Source organism: Setaria italica, chromosome VII (assembly GCF_000263155.2).
Source record: "Setaria italica strain Yugu1 chromosome VII, Setaria_italica_v2.0, whole genome shotgun sequence".
In the NCBI taxonomy this organism is placed as follows: Eukaryota; Viridiplantae; Streptophyta; class Magnoliopsida; order Poales; family Poaceae; genus Setaria; species Setaria italica.
In genome coordinates this window covers 21,821,125-21,832,389 of record NC_028456.1, presented here as the reverse complement: position 1 = coordinate 21,832,389, position 11,265 = coordinate 21,821,125, and the positions used below count along the sequence as shown (strand labels likewise).

The 11,265-nt window shown below is 46.6% G+C and overlaps 2 protein-coding genes across 2 annotated transcripts; both read right to left on the bottom strand.

The window, feature by feature from the left end:
- Positions 1–2,920: 2,920 nt before the first annotated feature.
- Positions 2,921–4,989, bottom strand: LOC101769952 (aldose 1-epimerase). The gene is made up of 5 exons (XM_004975779.2): positions 4,719–4,989; positions 4,584–4,633; positions 4,365–4,488; positions 4,147–4,254; positions 2,921–3,781 (listed from the first exon to the last, which is right to left on the bottom strand). The coding sequence occupies exons 1-5, from the start codon at positions 4,900–4,902 to the stop codon at positions 3,162–3,164; spliced, it is 1,086 nt and encodes a 361-aa protein (XP_004975836.1). The 5' UTR covers positions 4,903–4,989; the 3' UTR covers positions 2,921–3,161.
- An 866-nt stretch (positions 4,990–5,855) lies between these two features.
- Positions 5,856–9,953, bottom strand: LOC101770360 (loricrin). The gene is made up of 2 exons (XM_004975780.3): positions 9,786–9,953; positions 5,856–8,294 (listed from the first exon to the last, which is right to left on the bottom strand). The coding sequence occupies exon 2, from the start codon at positions 7,951–7,953 to the stop codon at positions 6,085–6,087; it is 1,869 nt and encodes a 622-aa protein (XP_004975837.1). The 5' UTR covers positions 7,954–8,294; positions 9,786–9,953; the 3' UTR covers positions 5,856–6,084.
- Positions 9,954–11,265: the final 1,312 nt, after the last annotated feature.

Below are 11,265 nucleotides of genomic sequence, written 5' to 3'. Positions count from 1 at the left end.
TGAGGAGGGATCCATGGTTTAGAGTGATGGCTAGTGGGCACCACCGGTCGGGCTATGCAAGACAACCGGTGGGTGGGCTGACGGTGGAAGCAAGCAATAAAATAGGTTAGGGTAGTAGGTGAAAGGATCTTGATGTTGCCTAGAGGGGGGTGAATAGGCGTAATCCAAAATCGTCATCACTTAAAACAAATTAATCAACAACTTTCGGAATATTCCGAAAATACTTTCGGAGAATTTCGAAACTTTTGGAATCTCCGAAAAACTCTCCGGAATTTTCCGAAGATATGAAACACACGCCTTAAACATCGAAAGAATATCTCACTGTCTGAAAATCGGAATCTCCGGTTTTATCCCTGGCAGTGACAACCCCTTAAACCTTATGTTGAGCAAGAGACGTAAAGATCAAACCAGTCTCAAAAGAGTATGCTCAAATGATGTATCTTTAGTAGAAACACAAAGTTTGTGCACTTCACAAACACTAACAACCGAGTAGATCAACCAATGTAAGGAGATTAATAATTAAGTAGAAGTGTAGGGCAAATGTATGCAAACCAGTGAGGGGACACAATGATTTGTTTCACCGAAATTCAGATTCACCACCGGATGAATTCTACATATCCGTTGGATGCTTTCAAGGAAGCCGGGTTGCACTTAACCCTTTCCCAACTTCACTAGTTAGCTTCTTTCCTTTCGGAGGCGAAGCTTGACCTGTACAAACTGTCCCGTGGCTCACCACACCTTGGTAGATCTTGGGCGATGCCTAGCCGTCTAGGAGGAACACCTTCAAGAGTAACAAATGCTTCACTTATAACTTAACAAGGCATATCAGTGCTCAAGTGAATGAGTGCTCTTCTAGTACTCTCAAATAACTCCTCTCTACTACCCAACTCACAATATCTTAATAAAAATCACACTACTTCACAAAGAGGGGTTGAGGAGAGCTATTTGGCTTTGGCTCAGGTTAGAACAGGCAAGAAGCACACCAGCAACTGCAAAAACAGCAACCAGTCACTGAGGGGGTCGTGGGGTATAAATACTCCACTCCCCAAACACTAGCCGTTAGACATGTTAGACCAAAATCGGAACTTCCAGTTTGCCCAAAACTGGAACCTCCGGTTTTCAAACCAACCAGTCGTTGCAAGATGAGTTCCTGATTTTTCCGAAAATATTTCCGGAAACTTCCGAAACTTTCTGACCGTTAGTGTGTACGTGTGACTTTTGTGGTTCTTTCCTCACATAGGATACTTGAGCACTAAGACTATGTCAAATGATCATGTGATGCATCCCTCTTGATTAAACTCAAGATTAAAATAAATATACCATGTTCATCTTCTTGAGCTTCATTTCCTTTAACCATGCCATACTTGATAATCATGTCTTCTTGAGAGCTGCATCAACCTTTGTCTCTTTTGTTTGAGCACTTCAACCTTGAGCTAGTGACTTGGATCAATATTCAATCACATATGAGTGAAAAACCAATTTTAGATCACAAGTCACTTCTTCATATGACTCAATAAACATTTGATGCATCCCATTGCTATACTCGGCAAGGCTTGACTTGATACCTCAAAATCTTCCAAGTACTAGCCCCTTCACCCTAGTAAAGCTCATGGTCTAAGTCACCACTTGACCATACTTTACCTAGTCCCTCGGTACTAATCACTTGCTTGATTTCTTCATCCAATCGCTGCCGTATTTGAGTCTAGCTATGCTTTGACATCATAAGTGAAACTTACTTGAGATCATATCTTCTTTTGACTTTTATATCCAAATTACTTACAACAAGCTTCTCATTTTATTTAGAGACCAACCAATATGTCAATACCCTCATGCCTCCATCTTTTCTTTAATTTGCTTATCGTCTATCTCATATAACCATTATGGGATTCACATAAGTTTTCCACTTTGTTCTTTTCATTGTATGAGCCTTTTAAATTCTTCCCACAAAGATTGTTCATCAATATAAATAACCTGCTCATAGACTTAACAAGTTCATTAGACCTTTAATCATATTGTCATTCGATATATCAAAGCCCACTAAGGGCCTAGATGCTCTTTCAGTAGGATTGAGGCGAAGGGGTCGGATGTGGGTCGTCGCAGCATGATGATGAGGTTGCCGCCAGCCGTGGGATCGGTGGTAGACAGCCAGAAGATTCAACGTTGTTGAAGAGGAGGAGGAGGAAGGCAACTGGCGATGACGTTATGTCATTGGGATTGAAGAAGAAGGCAAAGGAGAGTGAAGGAAGGTTGAAGAAGAAAAAGCTAAAGAGAGTATAGGAGGGGAAGAAGTAGAATAAATCACGAGGTAGTTTCTACGCTCATCGTTAGAACATCATGACATGTACTCGTTTGCTCGGTTGGTTGGTGTTTGGTGGGTTGCATCTCAGGGATTTAGAGCACCTTGTAAAAAAATTGACATTACCGTCCACCGATTTATCCATTATCATAAAAAAACTAGATGTCAAGAAGCAACACATCTATAAACAGAAAATATCAATTTGAAATGTTAAAAAGTCAAAATATTCCAATCGAGGATAACGCTTGAAGAGGGTAAAACATGACAAATAAAAATCACCAATAAAGAAACACAAGTGGAGGGAGGAGGCGGCGGATCCGGAGCTGAGACAAGGACCGAGGGTGAGGGGGCAAAATTACCGTTGCTCCGGGTGACGTTTGGATCAGGAGGAGAGGCGACACGTCACCGAGAAAGACAAGCGGTGAGAGTGGTGGGAGCGACCCAAACGGGGATGTTGAGGTGGTGCTTTGCAGGTTTTATCGCCTACATTGGCGGTGCTCCCGCGTGCTGCGTGCACCAAACCACAAACCAGCCTAGCTCATGAGCGAGCCAAGTCCCAACTCTGGCTTGTGCACGGCTGGATAGGACAAGCTAGATCGAGTTGGTATTAACAACGATTGCTGATGCGCCAAACATTTGCTTTGATTAACAACGCCACAACGGCTACTGACGAACGCAACCAAAAAAGAAGTTCAGCACAAGATTGTGCTCACGGATGCACCACGCACGTTTCTTCGTTACACAAAGCACCGCTAGCTACTAGCAGGAGCCACCTCTTGTAACCAACGTCACTCACTACATTTGGCACGCTGACCTTGTTGCTACTGCACAGTGACGCGCAGGTACTCGTGCAAGGTGTCATCGATCAGGAGGAGAACTTGAAGAGCATGTCGTGCCGGTACACCCCGCCGGGCCTGAGGATCGCCGACGGGAAGTTGGGGTGGTTCACGGCGTCCGGGAACGCCTGCGTCTCCAGGCACAGCGCGCCGTACTTCCCGTACACCTTCCCGGCCTTGCCCTTCTCGTCCTTGAGCCAGTTGCTGGTGTAGAGCTGCACGCCGGGCTGGTTCGCCCACAGCTCGAACGCCCGCCCGGACGCCGGGTCCCTGACGCGCGCCACCAGCGTGAACCCCTGCCCGTGCACCGCGTAGTTGACGTCGTACCCGACCGCTCCGCCGCCGGAGACGAGGCCGATCCTGGAGCCCAACGGGGTCGGCCGCCGCAGGTCGTAGGGCGTGCCGGCGACGGCCGCGATCTCCCCCGTCGGGATCATGGACTGGTCCACGGGCGTGTACTGCGACGCCAACACCTGGATGACGTGGCCCAGGACGTCGCCGCTGCCGTGGCCCGCCAGGTTCCAGTACGCGTGGTTCACCAGGTTCACCGGCGTCGCCTTGTTGAGCGCCGTCGCGTTCATGTGCAGGCTCAGGTCGTAGGGGCCGGACAGCTGGTACGTCACGTACACGTCCAGGTCGCCCGGGAATCCTGCCCAACACGTGCAAACACGTTCCGTTTAAATTTTGATCAAAGTCAGCTCATCGGCACTGGGCACAAGGTCAGAAGCTAACTAGAATAAAGTCCAAAACTAATCGCAATCAGTGGATGATACTGCAAATTGGGCATATCTTTTTTTTTTCCTATTCTGAGACTGGAACTTTGACTTGGAGATCAGAAGCTAACTTAAAAAAAATCATCGCAATCAGTGGATGACACTGCAAATTGGACTTCTTTTTTTTTTTGAGACTGCAAATCTGACTTCTTGGACGGATTTGCCAGTGGATTCGTGAATGAATACGTATATTTACGTTTTTATATGAATATTTTCTCTGGCGCTTTTTGCGTTCGTTTACCTTGCTCCCCGTCGAAGCTGCGGTAGTAGAAGGTGATGTACGGCGAGTCGCAGTCAGGCACGTACTCCTTCACCGTCCAGATGACCTTGCTGAACCCCCTGTGGCCACCTGATGAACAACGACGGCGAGATTAAACTAAACTACAGCAGTGGTCGATCGATCAGTGACGGCACGTCGTGATCCATGCATGAGAGTGACCCGACAACGAGAGCGCATACCATGGAGCGCGTTCTTGCCGTCGTTGATGTAGAGGTGGTAGGCTTTGCCGTCGAGAACGAAGCGGCCCTTGGCGACCCTGTTGGCCACACGGCCGACCAGCGCACCGAAGTAAGAAGAACCGTTCTGTTTGAGCAGAGGTACATATGCAGTGTATGTTAATCCCTGAAGAATGCTGACACTGCTATGAGCTGCGAGAACAGAGAGATCTGTGATCTTACCACAAACCCAGCAACGGTGTCGTACCCAAGGACGACATCAGCCAAGTTCCCTGCAGCAAGAAATTCACATGAGCATGCAAATAAACACAAAGCATTGCGCAAAAGGATTCTTGGAAGCAAGCAGAGAAGACATACCTTTGGAGTCAGGAGCGATGACAGACATGAGGGTGGCTCCCCAGTTGGTGACCTTGATGGAGAAGTCCCCCTTCTTGTTCTTGAGCTCGTAGACCCCGACCGTCTTCCTCGCAGCGCCGGCGCTGCCCGCCAGCGCAAGACACAGCAACAGAGCAACAGGGAGGAGCAGCGCGGCTCTCGCCATTGCTGGCAACAATGCTGCTCCCACAGAGTAGGGTGCACGTTACAGAGAGGAGAGGAGATGTGGCGCAGCTGGGACGAGTAGTCGCGGATATGTATATGCAGATGATAAGCTGATCTTCTCCAGTTTCTGCTCAAATGGGTCTTAAACAAAGGAACACGTTAGAGCTTCACACTGCTATGCTGGCATTCCGATCCTTCTTTTGATCTTTTCTTTCTAGAGATCTGAGATCAACTCGTATAGTTTATGGCGGCTGGTCTCACATTATTTGTACGATCGTTTACTTTCACATTATTCATAGCATGTTTCATTTTTGGTTCAGATATCTGAGATGCTGTTAGCCATATGCAGAATGAACGGTGGATCTCCTAAGTTTGGATCTGCCTTGGTTGACTCATTTTGTTTAACGGTGAAAATATTTTGTTCAACTGAACTCTGTAAACCAGTAAGATATGTTTTCTGACTGACAGGAGCAACATCTAAAAAACTGTTTGGACCAGCTAAAGTTCAACTGACAAAACCCTACAAGTCTCTTCACACACTCTCTTCGTGAGATGGATGAATGGATCGGCCAATAGTTTCGCCTCACTTTTCATTCCATCTCATCGTTAGTACCGATCTGAGATGGTGCTAATCGTGTGGTTCCGCCACCTCTTGGCCAAATTCGCCAAATGGTGCAGAGTTTTATTTTCGTTCAATCAAGCCTTCGTGATTACCAAATTCAATCAAAATGAAACATGTATGTGATGAGTTCTTGCAGAAATTGGGTTTCCGGATGATAGGATCGTTTTGCATTAACCATATAAAACTATAGTGCCAAGAACAACGCATGAATCAGGAGAAAGACAAGATTTAAGCTTACGGAAGTCATAACCACAAAGGTCCTTATCATTAAGAATAATAAACAAACAAAAAGATAACCAAATTTCTTAAGAAGAATAATGCACAAACAGATAAGAGCAGCTCAATATAAATACACAAATTTTATTGCAAGTACTGGCTATGACTGAACCAACAAGCCAACAGAGTTCATAACAATTGCCAGTCACCACTTTACAATGGACTAACCGAATCAAAACGTTTATCTAGACAAGAAAAAGTACAATACGAATTCAATAGGCGGCAAAGCGCCTCCGTTTATATACAAACAAACTGACCGAATTTGCAGATGGAAAAGCACTAGCTTCAAAGCTTTTCCACATCAGCGTTCCTGAAGCTGCCACCGAGAAGTGACAGGAGGCCACCACCATGCACCCTCCCCTCAGGAACAACATGACCTCCCTCTCTGCCCCCATCCACAGGCTCAGACGACCAAGGGGGCATCATGGAGCGAGGAACCAGCACCTGCGGAGGAATCATGGATTGGCTCCTAACAGTGCCATCACAATCTGACGCGGTGCTGATGCCTGAGGACGAGTGCTCATTCGTCATGCTGCTTCCCACAGTGGCTGATGACATCACGATGCCGCTGAAGAGACCTGGTCCAATCATGCTTCCTACATTCTTCACTGCATCTTGTTCTCGCTGCCTAGCCATCATGGTACCATGCGCGGCGCAGAAGCCACTCTTGCCACGGGAGAACTTCTCACAGCCTGTGCTCCATGTGCACCGTTTGCCTCCACCATGGGCTTTACAGAAGTCGGTGCTCCCCTGGGCGCTTTTGCCGCAGTTGTCAACCTTGCACCGCTTGCCGCCACCGTGCTTCACGCAGCAGTCAGTGCGCCCACGGGCGCTCTTGGTGCAGCCAGGCACGGAACAGCGCTTCCCTCCTCCATGTGCCACACAGTATTCAGTAGCCCCGTGCACGCTCTTTGCACAGACGCCACCTCCTTCAAACATGCATCGCTTCCCACCACCGTGAGCTTTGCACAGAGGTGTGCTACCCTCTGCGCCTTTGCTGCAACCATCAAAGATGCACCTCTTACCACCACCATGCCCCTTGCAGTACAATGTGCTGCCCTGAGCACCCTTGCCACAGTCCGGGTACTGGCATCGTCGGCCACCACCATGAGAAATGCACAATCCAGCTTTCCCCTCAGCACTCCGAATGCAGCCTTTAACAGAGCATCTCTTCCCACCACCATGCTTGATGCACCGCCCTGACTTACCCCGTGCAGCTTTAGGACAGCCAGGATGTTCACAGCGGTGGCCTCCACCATGAGCAATGCAATAATCTGTTTTTCCTTCTGCACTTTTGGTGCAACCAAGCTCCTCACACCGACGACCTCCACCATGGGCTTTGCAGTAGGCAGAGCTGCTTTCAGCGCCTTTATGGCATCCAGGTTTATGACATCTCTGCCCACCTCCGTGAGCAATACACAATCCTGACGCACCTCTTGCACCTTTGGAGCAACCCTTGAACCTGCATTTCTTAGGATGTCGCGGATGGCTGCGTTGTTCTGATGTAGTTGTTGCAGTGACAACATCAGAACTCACACCAAATGAAGAATCAGTCATTGCAGAAGGTTCAGGGCTGAGCTGACGATGATGCTGACTGTTATTGGTGTTATGTGTGAGGTCTAGAGAATCTGGGGTTTCTACTTGTGCCTCATTGACAGTACAATTGGAGCGGGGAGCAAAGAGTAGAGATGGCATGTAACCACCCATGTTCCTTACAGTAGCAGATGTTGAAGCCTCGTCAACAACACCAAAAGAATGGACTGTTCCATTTGGTGTTTGCAGATATTGAATTGGTTCTCCACCATCCATCTGAAGGCCAAGCCTCAGCGTCCCTGGATCAGTGAAAGTGGAACTCTGGCCGGACAACCTCTCAGCTTGTTTTGACCCAGTGGACTGACAATCTGCAGAATAAAAATTGGGTGTTGGACCCAGTCCAAGGACTAACCTGCTGCCATCATCTCTCGCTGTTATGTCATTCATTATCTGCATATTTCCATTGAAGTGGCTACAGTTAGCCATTGCTGGGCTCAGACCGTCCATACAGAATGTGCTTTGGTCCATGTTCTCCATGGTGGAGCTTGGTGTTGAGCATCCCAACACAAAGGGGTCATTCATCGGAGGCAGGTGGGGGATGTTCATAAAACTGTTATCCATCACAGTTAAGACACACAATGGTGGGAGAGAAAATGAGATAAAACACTAGAGAGCTTAAAGAACAAGGGCCTGACGATCTTTCTGCCCGAGTAGCTGAAGGGTTCCTGATGATCTTTCAGGCACGGACTGTAGAATAAACGAAATGGAAGAATATCAGCAGGAGTGTAGTACCGAAGCAACCACCACTGACAAACCCAGATGTGTCTGCACGGTCCATAGTTGCCTTGTTTTTGAGGAATTTATGATCCAAAACTGCACAACTTCCCCAGCACTAAACGGTATCTCTGGTAGTTGACATCATGCATAGGCAGGAGCATCCAAATTCTTTGTTGTTGGACAATCTTGAAATTAACCAAAAAAACAGTGTTAGATAAGATTCAAATTAAAATATATGGTAGGCATTATCTTATTTACTAATTAGCAGTAGTACAATTTGTCAAATGCTGAATACAGTAAAAATGCAGCCGTTCTGTTTACAAAAAAAAAAAAAGAGTTCTTAAGCCAATAAAAGGTGGCCAACATATGAAAGAAGAAAGAGTGGAAGGCTGGGTACTTTGGAAAGAATTTTATTGTGAACTGAAGTAGAGCAAGCAAAGTTGGTTCCCAAAAGTAACAGTGCCTAACAGATTGAATTTTTTTGTGCATAAATCATGGAACACGGGTAACTAACAGGAAGGCAGGGCATCACCAATCACTTGAGAATTGCAGGTTAAGATTTTACCAAATGATACCTGGAGCAAGAATTTGCACAGGTGGAATTCTAAGGGGTAAGATCTTAGCAGAACCTGTTCCGCTTTCTGGCCCCTGGATGCTATCTAGCTGTAGCTAATAAATGTCTTTACTAGCTTAATCCAAAAGGGGGGTTTTTACATAGATCTTCCACAGTGCTCCCTATTAGGGTACAATAACGTAAGGATCGGTGAACCACTGCTGTATGCACATATGACGTCTCCCTCAAAAGTTTTGGCATGGTTGTTGAGCGCTAAGAATAACTGAAGCTATCTAGACCTTAATCCACAAACGGAAGTTCTCAAATTCTCCATTTTTTAGAAACATAGGATGACAACCGGATCACAAATCTGTCGAAACACAAGTTAATAGTTGACCAGTTGGGTTCACGTCCTAATACTCGACGATGAGCAAACTGAAACCCCCTTTGAAATTTTGTAGCCATGACAAGATTTTCCTTCCCCAGGTTTCTAAGAATCCTTTGGCAAAACGACATGGCGGTTTGCTGTCAAATACGCATACATACAACATACCAACACTAAGGAGCTCTCGAGCAGTAGTATAGCCAGGCGGGAAGCAAAAACAGAACAAGGAGGGAGGTGCTCGAAGGAAAAAAAAAACCCGGAAAACAGATGTCCTTTATCCATGTAAACATGGCTCAGAGCCCCATACCGTCTGAACGGCAGAACACCCCAAAACAAGAACCTTTTAGGTACTCCAAAAACAGAGGCGGCCTACTCCCATCCTAGGCGTCAAAGGAAACCCCCGAATCTCGCAACTCTCGTTCTCCTCGCAAAAGCGTAGAACGACAGGGCACGGGCAGGACAGATCTAATAACAGGCTAAACGCAGCGTCACCACCACCCGGCAGGAGATGGAAATCGGAAAAGGGAATTCCCCGGCCAAACCAATCGAGACAGCTGAGGAGGTAACCTGACGGCGGACTCGGCACCAACTACTAATCACAAACCTCTCGTGCCCGTAACATCACGCACGGGCAGGCAGAGGGAAGAGGAACATAGCATGCATACGAATCATGGAGAGGTAGAGGGAGCCAGGGAGGGAGGAATTGGGGCGAGGGGAGGCGGGGTAACAAAGCATCACCTCGCGCGCGGGGGTCGGAGAGGGCGGAGGAGAGACGGGGAGGTGTTTTGGCTTCGGTGGTGGTGGACTGGTGGCTGGCCACCTCCTGTGTTCTCAACAGAGCAGGGAGGATGGAAATGGAATGCCGCTGCTGAGATGAGACGAGACGAGGCGAGAAGAGATTGGTAGGGTTCCTCGGTGCGGGTGCGGGTGCGGGTGGGTTGGGACGGCGGACGGGTGGATGACGGCGGGATTACCTGGCAAGCCTGCTGGCTGGCTGGCTCAGCTCGGCGGCTGGCTTGGCAAGCCAAGCGGCGCCCAGCTGTGAGCACTAGTTTATTTGCCTTTGTTTTTGAATTGGCTCCATGTGCTGACAACATAAACTTCAGGCTGGGATTGTCCACACTCCGTAGTGAAATATTTTAGTAAATACGAGTAGCATTTTTTTTGTAAAGGTGGAATTGATGTGGACCAACTCATTTCTCTCTAGCATGGAAGTAATTTTCTTCTCTTTTCACTTTTTTACATGCCAAAGTGAATGTCTAACGCACACTTTTCTTTAGCGGGTGCTAGATAATTTCGCAATAGAGATTCCCTCTAGCATGCCAGAGTGATTGTTTAACTTAGGCCATGTTTAGTTACTCCCAACTCCCAACTTTGACACTATGCAAAAAGAAGATTCCCCATCACATCAAACTTGCGGTACATGCATGGAGTACTAAATGTAGATGAAATTAAAAACTAATTGCACAGTTTTGTTGTACTTTGCGAGACGAATCTTTTGAGCCTAATTAGTCAATATTTGGACAATAATTCACAAATACAAACGAAACGCTACAGTGTGCTACAGTGCTGTAACAGTAATTTGGCACCTCCCAAATTCCCTAACTAAACAAGGCCTTACACAACTCCTATGTGGATTGTAGGACTGATGCGGTTGTCCATTTCTTTTATTTAGCAGATGCAAAGAGGTTCATGAGTTTTTTTAGTAGAGAAGTTATTTATCTCCTTTCTTATGTGTTTTGCTATGGTTTGGACATTTGCCATCGGGGGTGGCATTCAACATGCATGGTTTTACTAGGGATCATTTGGCATCCAACTACACATCTAGTGACAAAAGTAGCACAATTAAACTACTGACTAATTACCTTTTATTTTTTCGGTTTTGCCGGTGTGGTGAGCCGAAATGTGAGAATTCATTTCCATCCATTAATCTAGTATAATGCAAAAGCATAAGGATGGAGAAAACAGCTTCAGAACCCAACCAAAGTTCCAAAAATAAAAAAGGAACATCATTTTCCGTTAAAAAGGCAATTTACAGTGTTGAGTCAAGGCAATCTTTTCGACTCAGGAGGGTGTCCGGACTTCGGACTAAAATTCATGTCGCGTCGAATATTCAAAGGCTAATTAGGAGGACTAAACATAAGCTAATTATAAAAACTAATTACACAGATGGAAGCTAATTAGTATCCATCTGTGCAATTGGTTTTATAATTAATTT

Excerpts from the sequence above, each read along its gene's own strand:
- LOC101769952 (XM_004975779.2), bottom strand. The coding sequence starts at position 4,902 with ATGGCGAGAGCCGCGCTGCTCCTCCCTGTTGCTCTGTTGCTGTGTCTT. Across the intron at positions 4,489-4,583 it reads ACACCGTTGCTGGGTTTGTG|AACGGTTCTTCTTACTTCGG; the intron begins GTAAGATCACAG and ends CTGCTCAAACAG. Across the intron at positions 3,782-4,146 it reads CAGCTTCGACGGGGAGCAAG|GATTCCCGGGCGACCTGGAC; the intron begins GTAAACGAACGC and ends CGTGTTGGGCAG.
- LOC101770360 (XM_004975780.3), bottom strand. The coding sequence starts at position 7,953 with ATGGATAACAGTTTTATGAACATCCCCCACCTGCCTCCGATGAATGAC.